We start from the raw sequence: 12832 nt of genomic DNA, 5'->3' as shown, positions 1-12832 counted from the left end.
CCCCGCGCTCAGCATGCTGGCAGACGTGCTGCTGGAGCAGGCGGCGCTGCTGGAGGAGGCGGCGGCGGCAGCGGCGGCGGCCGGGGAGAGCAGCGACGACGGGGGCGGAGAGGCGCCCGCAGGGGCTGAGGGCCAGGCGGCGGCGGCAAGCGCGGCCGTGGCGCGGCGCCTGGCACGCCAGGTCCTGCAGCGGCAGCTGGTGGCCGACCCCATCAAGGGGCCCTACCTGCGGCTGGAGCTGGCGGCGTTGAGCGCCTGCTGATGTTGCGGGTGTCGTGACAACTGGCCTGTCACCTCTTGTATGCCACGTGCACTCCATAGAGGAGGAGGCTGACCCTCCGCTCAACCGCCACTTGCCGCCTGCTTGTCCCGGACACTGTGTTTAAATTGTTTCTTGGAGCACTGGGGAAACTTGTATGGCCCCCAGGTTCTGCGGTGGGATGCTCCTGCTCCAGGAATTCCGATGGAGGGAGGGCGGCGGCAGGTGGCCGGCGGGGCGTCAGCGGCGCAAGGGCCAGCGGCGGAGTGCCTGGTGTTGTAAGCAGCAGCTCCAATGGAGCTCCTGGACACACACATTCGGGCTGGTCCATGCAGAATGTTTCATGCAAGATGGTACTGGGCGTGAGCGGCCCGACCGGAGCCTCCGACGTGGCTTTTGAGCTAGCTGTCTTCCCTTTGCGCTCACGTTGACTCTGAATCCATCAAAACAAATTCCCCCGCAAACACCAGCCCTCCGGCTGCGACCTCAAAACACTATTGACAAACTCCCTGCACTCGACAGCAAACCACTTGCAGCCTGTTCCGGTGATGAGTTGGACTCACGAATCCGCGTAACCCACAGCGCATGGGCCGACAGCGCTTGGGCCACAAGGAGCCGCGCACCGCCCGGAGCTCCCCCGCCCTCGGGCGCGTGCTGCCAGTCCTTCTAGTGGTGCTGACGCTGCAGAAGGTCGATGCCGGGTGCACAGGGGGTGAGCTCGCAGGCGCAGATGTGCGGCACCACCACTGCCGCCACTAGCCACTTGCCGCTTGCCGTCGTGGACTTCGCGGCCGCCTCCCCATACCACTGCACACATGTGCCCTTCCGCCTGCAGGCTTCCTCAAGCTTGACCTGCTGTCCACCAGCGGTGGCGCCGGCTGCGACGGCAGCCTGCATGCCCTCTGCCTCCCTAGCCTGCGCGTGGGCGTCGCCGCCAACTGCAGCGTCGCGCTCACGCCGCTGCCGCTCAGCGGCGGCGTCGCGTCTGTGCCGGGCATCTGGTCCAGCAACCCAGGCAGCACCTACACACGCCCGTTGGGCTGCCCAGCAGCGACGACAGCCGGCGTGGACCCAGAAGGCGGCTCTAGCCCCACACCAGCGCAGCTGAGGGCGGCCGTCCAGTTGGCGCTAGAGCGGCACGTGTATGGCGCCGCGCACCAGCTAGGCATCGCCAGCCTGGCCTGGGCAAACGGCACGCTGACGGCCACCACCACGACCGGCACCTGCGCTTTGAAATACGCCATCACGCAGGTACACGCTGCGGTGGGCAGCAGGATGCATGCAGCTCCCTGACCGGGAATCAGGGGTGCAGCAGCACCCCGGGTGTGCAAGCTGCATCCACGGGCAACGGCTCACGCCTGGCTGCTCGAGGCCTGCCCCATGCCCGCAGGTCTCCCCCGCCTCAGGCAGCTACGCTGAGCAGCTTGGGGCGGATGCTGTGCCCGCCCAGTGCGATGTGGAGGGCGTGCTGCTGGATGGCGGCGAGTGCCAGATGAACCTGGCCGACAGCTGTGCGCCGGGCAGGCGGCCGGTGGAGCTGCCGCTGGGGGGCAAGGCCTGCGCGCTGTGCCGGGCAGGTGAGGCTCTGCCGCTGGCTGGCTGCTCGGCCGGCTGGCCGCTGACTGCTTGCTGCTGATGCCGGACGCCACCACCCCGGTGCTGGGATGGGTGCTGGGCAGGTGCCAGGCGCAGCATCTCTGAAGAACCTGCCCTCCACGCCACCGGGCTGACTCGCCTGCAGGAACCTACTCGGGCACCGGCACCGGCTGCGCTGCCTGCGCTGCTGGAAAGTATGCCGGCAGCGTGGGGGCCTCGTCCTGCTCCCCATGCGCCGCCGGCACCTTTGCACCAGGAGGTGAGGCCCCTGGGAGCGGCACGCCGCCTGTGTTTCCCTCTCTGCCAGCCCAGCGCTCCTATCTCACACCTCCCTCCCCTGCCCGCACTGCGGCCTGCAGGCAACTCCGCGTGCGTGCCATGCAGCCCTGGGACGTACCAGGGCGCGCAAGGCAAGGCAGCCTGCGACCCCTGGTGAGCTTACAGCATGCAGCGAGCCCAGCCGCGAATGTTGCCTTCTGCATGCCGCGGGTCCCACACGACGCCAGATGGCCGCTCTGAGCGCTGCCCTGCCTGCTGCCCTCCCAACCATGTGCAGCCCTTACCGCTCGTATGCGAGGCTGCCTGGCGCCACGCTGTGTGTGCGCTGCGTCGCCGGGGTGGCCCGCTGCGTCACGGGCTCCGCTGGCGGGTGCAACTCCAGCTATGCCGAGGCGCCCTCCCCAGGCACGCCGAGCAGCGGCAACAGCTTCGGGAGCACGCCATCTGCCTGACGCAGCCTGGTGCACAGGCAGGCCACTGCCGCCTGCCATTCCACATCCCCCTGCCCACCTCCACCTCGCCCACCCCCCCTGCAGGCTACCAGGTACTGTCGGTCACAGCCGCCGGCACCCTGCCCGCCGCCGACTGCGCTTTGGGCCCGCAGCTCGCTTTTGCCAGTCCGCCGCTGTTTGGGCGGTGCAGCCTGGCGCCGCCTGGCGCCACCCTGCTCAGCCTGTACGTGGACCAGTACTGCGGGGCGGTGCTCACTCCCATGTCCGACCCGCAATGCGCGGAGCCGGGCGCCTCCTACTGGCCCAGCATGAGGATCGCCGCCCACTTTGTCACCCCCACGCTCATAGCCACCCGCTTCAATCCCGCCGCCACCTCTCCCACCAGGTGTGGCTTGCGCTGCTTGCCTGCGCGCGACCTCACCCGGCTGCCGTGTGCGAGGGCGAGCCCCGCCAAACAAGCCTTGGTCGGATGCCTGATGCGAGCCTTGTCCCGCCATGCAGCTCCTACCTGCTGTCCCTGACGCCCGCGGGCCCCGACACCCTGACCCTGTCTTACTGGCCAGCCACGACAGACCCCACCCAAGCAGCCTTGGTCTCAGGCTCCAGCCAGGCAAGCAACCAATGGCAGCGATGGAGCGGATGGCAGCAGCTGGCTGGGTGACCCGCAGAGCAGCGCCCAGCGGCAGCCTCCGGTGCCGCCAGCCGCCCAGTTCCGCCACGTCGCCAGACCGTTTCCGCTCTCTGCCCTGCAGGTGTGCACCGGCACAGCGACGGTGGTGGGCGGGCAGGTGGCAGGCGTGCCCGCCACCCCGACAGCGTGCCCGCCAGGATCCTATGACGACTCTCAGGACGAGGATGGCTGCCGGCCGTGGTGAGCCTGCCTCCTGCTCTCCAGCACTGAATCTCATACAGGGGCAGCCGCCAGCGATTGCCGGCACTGTGCTGAGCACGCAGCCTGGCTGCCAGCCCGCGCATCCCAGCCTGGCCGAGCGCCAGCTGCTGCCGCCCTGACCGGCTCTGCGCCCTGTGCGCTTCCAACTGCCTGCAGCCCTGAGGGGTCTGGTTGTGACCTCAATGCCATCTCCCCCACACCCTGCCCGGCCGGTGAGCTCGTACTGCCACCCGTTGCTGCTGTACTGCGCACCAACCGTTGCTGCTACCTGCCCTCGCGCCGCCCTCCTGCATCCTGCCGGCCGCGGTGCCAATGCATGCACACACGCACGCCATGACACTTGCCCACTGCCGCCAAGCAGCCTTACCCCACTGCCGCGACGCTGGCGTGTGCGTGCAGACCACTACCAGCCCTACCTGGGGGGCAGCCAGGCCTCCTGCCAGGCGTGCAACGCCTCTGAGGACCCCCGCCACACCGCCAACGCCGGCGACGCGTACTGCCTGGTGCCGTGGGTGGACACAGAGTGCTCCCACGGCTACGAGTACGACGACGCCACCACCACATGCTCCATCTGCGCGGCGGGCACGCAGCGGCGGGTGGGGCGCGAGGCGGCCTGCGTGGCATGGTGAGGGCGCTGGCGGCGCGGCGATGCGCCGCGGGGCTGCCGCGGGAGGGTGGCTGGTGGCAGTGCGGGGGGACTGATGTGGCAGCGCGGCAGCAGCCGACCAACTTCTGCTGGGACATGGGCCCCTCCCTTGTTCCCTCTGCAGCCCGCCTGGCCACTACTCCCCCCTCGGCGCAGCAGACTGCCTGCCCTGCCCCTTCAACCAGTTTGCGCCTTCGTACGGGCTGGGTGAGTTGCTGCCGCCGCCGCGCCTCTGGCCTCGCATCGTGCTTCTCACACTGGCAGTGACAGGCATTCAGCTCACTCGTTGCGCCTATGCACACCTCATTCTTTGCAGCCGAGCGAAGCACGGGGGTCCAAAAGTGTTACTTCTGCCCAGTGGGTGCTGTGGCACTCTCAGGCGCGGGCGCCACCGGCCAGACTGCCTCCGTCAGCTGTGACGCCTGGTGAGCGCGGCCTGTCCTGCCGTGCTGCGTGTTCAGACGCGGGGCGGCACTGCTGAGCACAGCGCAGGGCGCAGGCAGCTGTGGATGCAACGGCCACTTGACGCCCCGCTGCCGCCTGCTGCCCTTGCCCTGCGGTGCAGCCCGCCCGGCACCGTGGCCGCCATCACGCCCCCGCTCCTGTACGCCACCTGCAAAAACTGCTCGGACGGCTACTACCGCCCCGGCTTCGCCTCCTTCAGCAACAACGTGTGCAAGCAGATCCCGGCAGGTGCGGCGTGTGCTCATGCCAGAGACTCACGGCTCTGCGCTGCCCAGCACACTGCCGTGCCGCAGCCCGGGCCCTGGCGCTCGCGCCCAGCTGGCCGCCGTCTCGTCCCGACTCCGTGCCTGCTGCCGCCGCCCCGGCCATGTGCAGGCCAGAGGGAGGTGTCCCGTGCCTCGGCGGCCTACCCCCGCGCCCAGGTGCAGGCCTGCAGCAAGGGGGAGGTGTCTAGCTGGGCCGCCGCCACCCGCTCCCCCGCCGACCCACAAGAGTGCCAGCCGTGCCTGGGGGACAACACGTATGCGCCGCGCACAGGTGCGCACAGCTGTGGGGTGGCATGCGGACACTGTGCCTGGGGTCGTGCCTGGGGTCATGCCTTGGGGCCTTGATGACGGAGATGGGTGGCGCGGCAGCCTGAACATGCGGCGCTGGTCTCCGCTGCCGCGTGCTGCAGGCATGTCCAGCTGCCGGCCGTGCCGGGGTGGCACGGCTCCCGGCAAGTCCAATTCTAGCCTGGCAGGCAACGACCAGTGCGTGGCCTGCACTGGCAACACCTACCGGGCAGCGAGCAGCACCAGGTGTGCAGGCTGTCTCATGCCGCAGGCGCGACAATACGAAATCGTCAGCTACCTGGAGCAGTTGGGAGGGGCTGTGGGCCAGATGGCAACCTGTATCATGCTCCCCATGCCCCGCAGTCCCACCTGCCTGGTCTGTTTTGCGGGGCGTGAGGTGCACGGCAGCGGTTCGGCGTGCGTACCCTGGTGAGTTGCAGCTGGAGTTGTGGGGTGGGGTGGGTGGGGTGCTGTGTATGGACGCAGCGGCTGATCGCGGCCCCTTCACCCGCTGCTGCAGCATGCCGGGCTACTACATGCCAGATGTGGATGGAGGCACAAACACGTCCAAGCCTGCAGCCGGGGAGGCCTGCCTGCCATGCGAGGTGCGCCAGGCTGGTGCTGGCGGCGGTGGTGGTGTGGAGGTGTGCGGCACGGTCTTGCCTGCCATCCTCTGCTCCTGCTGTCAACACCTGCCTGCCTGCCGCCGCGCCTTCAGGCAAACAGCCACCAGCCGCTGGTCGGCCAGGCCAGGTGTCAGTACTGCGCCGCCGGCCACAGCACGGAAGACGCAGGCAACACACACTGTGTGCCCTGCGCCTATGGCTTCTATTCGCAGTTCCCTGGTGCGCAGCGTTGCTGTGTGTTGTTGTCGGGCACCCATGTCCAGCTGCTGCCGCCGGCCGACGCCTCCCAACGTTTGCTCTGCTCTTGGCCCACCGGCGCCGACGACCTCCCACCCTGCTGGCCTCCTGCCGCCTGCAGCCAGCCCTTGCGTCCCTGCTCCCAAGGGCACCTTTGTGAACACTACAGGCGCCACCCGATACACACCATGGTGGGTGGGTGCCGCTCTTGGCATCTTGCCCGGCATGAGCTGCCTGCTGCCGCACAGCCTGAGAGGTTTTGTTTGAGGAAGACTGGTAGCGCTCTTGCTGCAGCAGGGGAACAATGCCACCGACGTAATGCCTTCCTGCCCACCCTGCCTGCCTGCCCGCCTGCCTGCAGTGCGCCCGGGACGTTTAGTGATCAGGTGGCGGCGGACCAGTGCGATGCCTGCGGGCCCGGCCAGTATGCGAATGGGCAGGGGTTCTCGGCCTGTAAGACGTGCCCGGCCGGCACATACTCGGGCGGGCACGCGACGACGTGCCAGCGCTGCCCGCCTGGCTTCAGCGCGCCGTCGGGAAGCGGCGGGTGCAGCCCCTGGTGAGCGGCCAAGTACTGTGGCTGGGCGGTGGGCTGGAAATGTCCCACAACTTGCAATCAGGTGCACTCCCTGGCCAACCAACTGTGGCCTGAAGCGACCTTTTGCTCCCGTGCCCTGCAGCAAGCCGGGCTCCTTTTCGTCGGGCTGGGGCGCTCAGACATGCCCGCTGTGTCCCCTGGGCAACCAGTGCCCTGGGCTTGCGACAACGTGAGCTCCACCCTGCGGTTGAGCAGCATGAGGCCAGCGGCCCTGGCGGTGCACAACCAGGGCGGTGCCGCTGCCGACAGGGCTGATCGTGGCGCATCCACTGTGCCGCTTGCCTGAGCATGCCTGCCTGCCTCCACCCCTGGTGCAGAGATCCCCAGCCCTGCCCCCGCGGGCAATTCAACAACAAGCAAGGCGCGCGGATCTGCTCGCAGTGCCCCGAAGACACTTTCTCGGACACCACCGGCCAGCGCGGCTGCAAGACATGGTGCGCTGGCAGCAGGCGGGTCCCACCGTGCTTGCCTCTTGCCAATCGTCGCAAGTGCAGACCCTCAGTGCTGATGCTGGCTGTCCCCTCCTGTCCTTTGGCTGCAGCGCGCGAGGGTACTTCACCCGCGGGTTGACCGGCCAGTCAGCCTGCCAGGCGATGAGGAACAACGTGGCGACCGCCTCTGTCCGTCGGCGCCGGTGGCTGCTGTGAAGCGGTCAACCGACCTGCAATAGCATGGGCGTCACCCCCGTCGCCAGTTTTCCTTTTCTTCCTTAATCAATTATCTTCACATCTGGTTTCTAAATGAATCATGCTCCATTGCTTATCCGCATTGCTTCCCCCCTTTCCACACTGACTACGCCCCTGGTGTTTACTGCTTGCTCTACCAGTGCTTGGTGCGCCACCGGTGTCATGCACCGTCGCTGCACTGAACCGGCTACTCTGCCCACAAACATAAAGTGGCTGTAACATTTAATTCATGATGTGGTGCTTCCTGGGTTGCTGCCTTGATCGGCTTCCACCAGTGCAGACCTGCCGCGCCGCCATCTACCAGGCATGTACATTGCCCGGGCGCCTTGCATTGAGGAGCCAGGTGAAGACGGGCAACTGCAGTCGCCCAATTATCGATCGAGGGCAATTTCCACGACAATGACGCGGGCCAGAAGCTGCACAGCGATCAACGCGCCTGCACAGCGCCTTCCAGCTCAGCTGGGCGCGTTTGGTCGCCATCATGGACCTCCCCTCGCCCTATCTGTATTCCTGCGGGCTTCACGCAGATACAGGAGCTGCTACCAGGCAAAGTCCGGCAGTCGGGAGGGACTGTAGGCCTCTGCCGCCCATCACCGCGTGAAGCCTTGCACGCCCTGGGCGGCACGCCTCCCGCACCAATTGCCCTCTCCCTCCAGTTATCTGATCACTAGAGTAACCGGAAAATCGCGGTGGCTGCATGCCTTCCGGCGGTCGGCAGCTGGCAGCACAGAAGGCGGCGGCGGCGGCGGTAAGCCGGGAGCCGCGGCGTGCTGTTCATGCCCCATCGCACACTGAACCTTGCTTAGTTGCGATGCACACTTGCATTGTGCACCCTGCTCCCTGTCTTGCAGAGCAAGCTAGATGTGGAAGCAGGCACCGCCACTGCCCAGGCCGCTGCCCAGGCCGGCGGCTGGGTCACCTCCAAAGCAGCGCTGTACGTCGCCATCTTGGTGCTGGTCGCAGCATCGGCAACGGCGGTTGCGGTGGGCGTGACACAGGGCGTCACGAAAGGCAGCAGCGTGCCGGCCCCGCAACCGGGTGCCAGCGCACCACCACCACCTGCCCTCTTGCCGCCCGCCGCCACAAGACCACCACCGCAGTCGCCCTCTCCTATACGACCACCACCGCCGGCGCCCTCTCCTGCATGGCCACCACTGCCGGCGCCCTCTCCTGCACCCGCACAAGCACCTACACCTGCACCCAACCCGGCACCGGCACCGGCACCGGCTCCAGAACTCTCCTCCCCGCCACCTGCTTCAGCGCCGCCCTCTCCTGCGCCGGCTTTGCCCCCACCGCCCTCTCCACCTGTCCCCACCTCGCTGCCACCCCCCTCTCCTGAGTCCGCCTCGCCGCCACCGCCCTCTCCCGCACGCGCTTCGCCCCCACCGCCCTCTCCTCCTGTCCCCACCTCGCCGCCGCCGCCCTCTCCCGTGATGTCTCCGCCGCCGCCGTCCCCGCCACCTGCTTTCCCCCCACCCAGCGCGCTGCCGCCGCCGCCTGGGCCGCCGCCGCCCTCCACGTCGGCGCCCTTCCCAGTCCCCGATGGGAGCGTGGCTCTCTGGTGGGACGAGTTTGACGGCGGCGGCGGCCTGGACGCCAGCAAGTGGCTGCTGGAGACAGAATACCCGCAGGGCAGCCTGGATACCAACCAGCAGCAGGCAAGGACTTGCCACGCCGGCAGGCGACCGGCAGCACGGCGACAGCCCATGCTCTGCAAACCTTTTGCAGATGGCTTCCTGGCTGGGCTGTGCTGCCGACCTGGCTTCGCCGCTGCCACCCTGCGGTGCAGGTGTACACCGGGAGCGACCAGAATGTGTGGCTGGCCGACGGCAGCCTGCACATCTCGGCGACCAAGGTGGGCTGGCGGGGCGGCCTGATGCCGTGCCCATGCCAGCAAGTGTGGGCCTGCCTGGCGCCGGCCCCGGCCGCTGCCGCCGTCTCAGCTTCCGTCCGCTGTCCTCGTTCTGCATTCTGCAGGACGAGTCGGGCTACAAGTCGGGCCGCATCAACAGCAAGGCAGGCGGCAGCTGGTTCCCGGGCATGCAGCTGGCTGATGGCGCCACGCTGGGCAGCCTCCGTGTGGAGGCGCGGATACGGGTGCCCCAGCCAGGGCAGGGCATTTGGGCGGCCTTCTGGCTGAGCCCGCCCAACTTCGCCTACGGCGGCTGGCCCCTGTCGGGAGAGGTACGTGTGCCTGGCCTCCCGCTCCAGACATGCTTACTGTGGCGCACGCCGCGCTGCGCAGCGCTGTGGTCTGCTCGCTTGAGCTTGAGAGGCCGGCTGCTGTGCCTCATGATGCCCCTGCCCCTGCTGACTGCAGATCGATGTCATGGAGGCAATCAACTCGATGAGCAGCATCACCCAGGGTCTGCACTACGGGGGGCAATGTGCGCACGCAAGCCCGCCCCGCTGTGTCTGGCTGCGCTGCCGCGCTGTGTCTGGCTGCGCTGCTGCGCCGGCTGCGCTGACCACGGTGGCTTCCCCCATCAGGCTGCGCCCCTTGCGCTTGCCGACCCCGGGCGCCCTTGGTTGCCGCAGACCCCGACAACGTGGTGGACGACACCTCCACGCAGCAGCCCGACCAGAAGCCCTACTCAGATGGCTTCCACACCTATGCGGTTGACTGGGACCGCGACTCCGTGACCCGTGAGTGAGCCCGGGCCGGCCAGGGGCAGCAGGCTCCTGGGCAGCATTGCCAGCAACTGGAACTGCCCCCCTGCCGCTGGCGCTGACCTGGGGTGCGCTGCGCTGCCTGTGCCGCTGCAGTGTCCATTGATGGGCTGCAGGCCAAGCGCGTGGTAAGCCGCCAGCTGGACCCTGGCGGCGGCTGGTGGACGGCTGCCGCGCCGGACGACCCGCAGGCGCCTTTCAACATCCCCTTCTCGATCATCCTGTGAGTGTGCTGCAGCATCTGCTTGGCCTGGTGGATGTTGCCAGGCGTGCCCCTCCAATGGCCGCCGGTTCGCTGACAGCTGCCAGTGCTGGCGGGCTTGCAGGAATGTGGCGGTTGGCGGCGACTGGCCGGGCCCCCCCGATGACAGCACGCCCTTCCCGGCCACCATGCTGGTTGATTACGTCAGGGTGGTCGGGACGGCCGAGTGATGATGCCAGCTGGGTGCTGCCTGCCGCCATGGAACCGCCACGAGCGCGCTGTACACTACATAGTGCCAGCACTGTTTTTTTCAGATGATTTGCTCCGGATTCCTCATCACACTGCAACACTGATTCAGCTCCCCAAGCATGGGACGGCATCAATTGCCAGCACCTGGGAATACAGTTCTGAATGAAATGGCGAGGCCCCTGGGTGATCGGGCATAGCGGCAGGGGGGAGTCACAAGGGCGCAGCGGTGCGGCGCTGCCAGACATGTATCGGAGTCCACTTGGGGAAGTGGCTTGTGGCCCAGCCCCATGGCTGCCGCTGGTTGGCTGCTGCCGGCCAACAAGTCGTGCTCCTCCAGCAGCACCGCCTCCCCTGTAGGTCGCGCAAGCAGCCAAGTTCACGCTTGGGCTAGCCTAGCCTGAGGCAGGCAAGCACACGATACAAGGCAGAGCTGGCGGAAACACAGCCTGCAGCCGCGCCCAGGCACGCACCTGAGGCAGCCAAGCAGGCACCGTCTGAGGACAGCGTGGCGCAGAGCAGCGGCCGCTGCGGCGCATCTTCGGGGAACAGGCTGGCCACCTCCCCTGCACCGCGTCGCGCACCGCACCCAGGGATCAAAAACGCTGGGGCTTTGGTTGAAGGGCGTGCCTGGCTGCTGCCGGCGGGCTGGCGCCGGCCGGCAGCAGCTCACCCGTATCAACGTCAATCAAGTGGATGCCACCGTCGGCCCCCGCCGCCGCCAGCACCTGGCTGCCGCCCTGGCGCAGCAGCGCGCACGACAGCAGCGGCGCATGCAGCTGCAGGTGCTGGCGGCAGGCGCCCTGCCGCACGTCCAGCATCATCACGCCGCCATCCTTGGCCACGGCACAGAACAGGCCGCCCTCACCAAAGCAGCTGGTCGACAATACACAGGGAGGGCGGGCAGGAGGAGGTCAGCGCAAGCAAGGTTGGGGCTGGGCACGAGGCGGGGCCCAGCATGCGCCTCGCCACTGGGAGCCACCCGCAGGACAGACTGCCGCCGCTCCAGTGCGGCCTCGCGGCTGGCCCAGCGCACAGCTGTGGTGCGCATGCTCGCCCCTCACCAGTCGGACCCCATGGCCTGGTTCCAAGGCAGCGTGCACAGCGGCGTGATGGCGCTGTCGCCGCTCTGCCGGCCCCACAGCCGCAGGCGGCCGTCGCTGCAGGCGGCGCCCAGCAGCGGCCCGTCTGGCTGGGCGGCTACACCAAACAGGTAGCCTGGGCGCCACCGCTCGGGGACTGCAATGCAGGGTTGAGGCAAGGCACACCTCAGGGCAAGCAATGGTGCAGCAGGGGGGGTGGCTGATTCACGCCAGCCAATCGACACATCAGCAGTCCCAGATGTGGGCAGCGTGCCGCATCGAGGCACCGCCTGGCCATGCGGGCGCCTTGCCTTGGTGCTCGCCCCCGCTTGCCGCCTCTAGCGGCGGCGGCGGCGGCACCTGCTGCAGCAGCCGCTGCGTGGACAGGTCCCACAGGAAGAGCGACTCCCCGCTGGCTGCCACCAGCCGCTGTGCGCTGCCGCTGCTGCCGCCGCCGCTGCCGCCGCCGTTCGCGCCTCCGGGGGTGGCACCAGCCTGCTGCTGGTGCTGGAGGAAGAGGCAGGCGTACACCTCCTCAGGGTGCCCCCCCAGCGATGCCAGCTGCTCGGTCCCGACGGCGCCCAAGTTGTGCCGCGCCGACAGCGCCGCCTCCGTGGGGCGCCACAGGCACACCACGCCATCCGACGACCCTGCAGTGCACGGTCAGCGCACTGGTGGCAGCATACCACCTGGCTGCCCTGCGTGGAAGCCAGTGTGCAGCGGCAGCTGGCGAGGCGGGGTCATGCGGGGTGCGGCGGCCATACCCGAGGCGACCATCTGGCTGTCTGGAGACCAGGCCGCGCGCATGACTGAGTCCCCATGGCCGCGGAAGCTGGCCACCTGCATGTAGCGCGTGCCTGCCACGCCGCCGCCCTGCTGCCGCCGCCACACCCCCGCGGTGCAGTCATCTGCACGCCGCCGAAGAGGGGGATGGGGGTTGGAGGCAGGGAACGCATGCAGACCGCAAGGCCAGGCAGGAGGCTAGCAGCGGGCAGGCAGGGAGTGCAGGTGGGTGCTGGGCAGCGCCAATGCCGCACCCGATGCCGACACCAGCAGGTCGGAGGTGGCCGGGTGGAAGCTGAGGTCAAAGATACGGGCGTCGTGGCCTGTGTGGCACAACAGGAGCCGGTGAGGCCGCTGCTGCTGCCATAAATGGAGGAGGCTGGCACCGCAGGATGCAATGGCCATGTGGGCATCCCCTGTGCATGGTTCTCACCGTAGGCACGGCAGACCCGCCCGTCGCCAAACCCGTCGGCGGCAGCTTCAGCGGCACCGCACCTGCGGCACGTGACCCCAGGAGTCGCTCCCAGGCATCAATTGTCTGGTGATCAGCAAGCAAAAG

At 68.3% G+C, this 12832-nt stretch overlaps 2 protein-coding genes across 2 annotated transcripts; both read left to right on the top strand.

The window, feature by feature from the left end:
* Positions 1-844: 844 nt before the first annotated feature.
* CHLNCDRAFT_139472 (hypothetical protein) lies at positions 845-6569 on the top strand (the record flags this gene model as incomplete). The annotated part of the gene is made up of 22 exons (XM_005844015.1): positions 845-971; positions 1095-1510; positions 1650-1836; positions 2001-2114; positions 2215-2287; positions 2412-2452; positions 2671-2971; positions 3088-3178; positions 3339-3457; positions 3635-3690; positions 3878-4103; positions 4249-4331; positions 4441-4549; positions 4690-4817; positions 4965-5126; positions 5266-5389; positions 5507-5572; positions 5664-5748; positions 5862-5988; positions 6128-6197; positions 6368-6430; positions 6533-6569. The coding sequence occupies 22 exons, from the start codon at positions 845-847 to the stop codon at positions 6567-6569; spliced, it is 2805 nt and encodes a 934-aa protein (XP_005844077.1).
* Positions 6570-7987: 1418 nt separating this feature from the next.
* On the top strand, positions 7988-10392 carry CHLNCDRAFT_139471 (hypothetical protein; the record flags this gene model as incomplete). The annotated part of the gene is made up of 8 exons (XM_005844014.1): positions 7988-8038; positions 8142-8273; positions 9080-9145; positions 9268-9474; positions 9611-9656; positions 9829-9936; positions 10057-10183; positions 10287-10392. The coding sequence occupies 8 exons, from the start codon at positions 7988-7990 to the stop codon at positions 10390-10392; spliced, it is 843 nt and encodes a 280-aa protein (XP_005844076.1).
* Positions 10393-12832: the final 2440 nt, after the last annotated feature.

This window comes from Chlorella variabilis (assembly GCF_000147415.1).
Source record: "Chlorella variabilis unplaced genomic scaffold CHLNCscaffold_25, whole genome shotgun sequence".
Classification (NCBI taxonomy): Eukaryota; Viridiplantae; Chlorophyta; class Trebouxiophyceae; order Chlorellales; family Chlorellaceae; genus Chlorella; species Chlorella variabilis.
The sequence above is the reverse complement of the archived record's forward strand: the minus strand, read 5'-3'. Positions and strand labels throughout refer to the sequence as shown.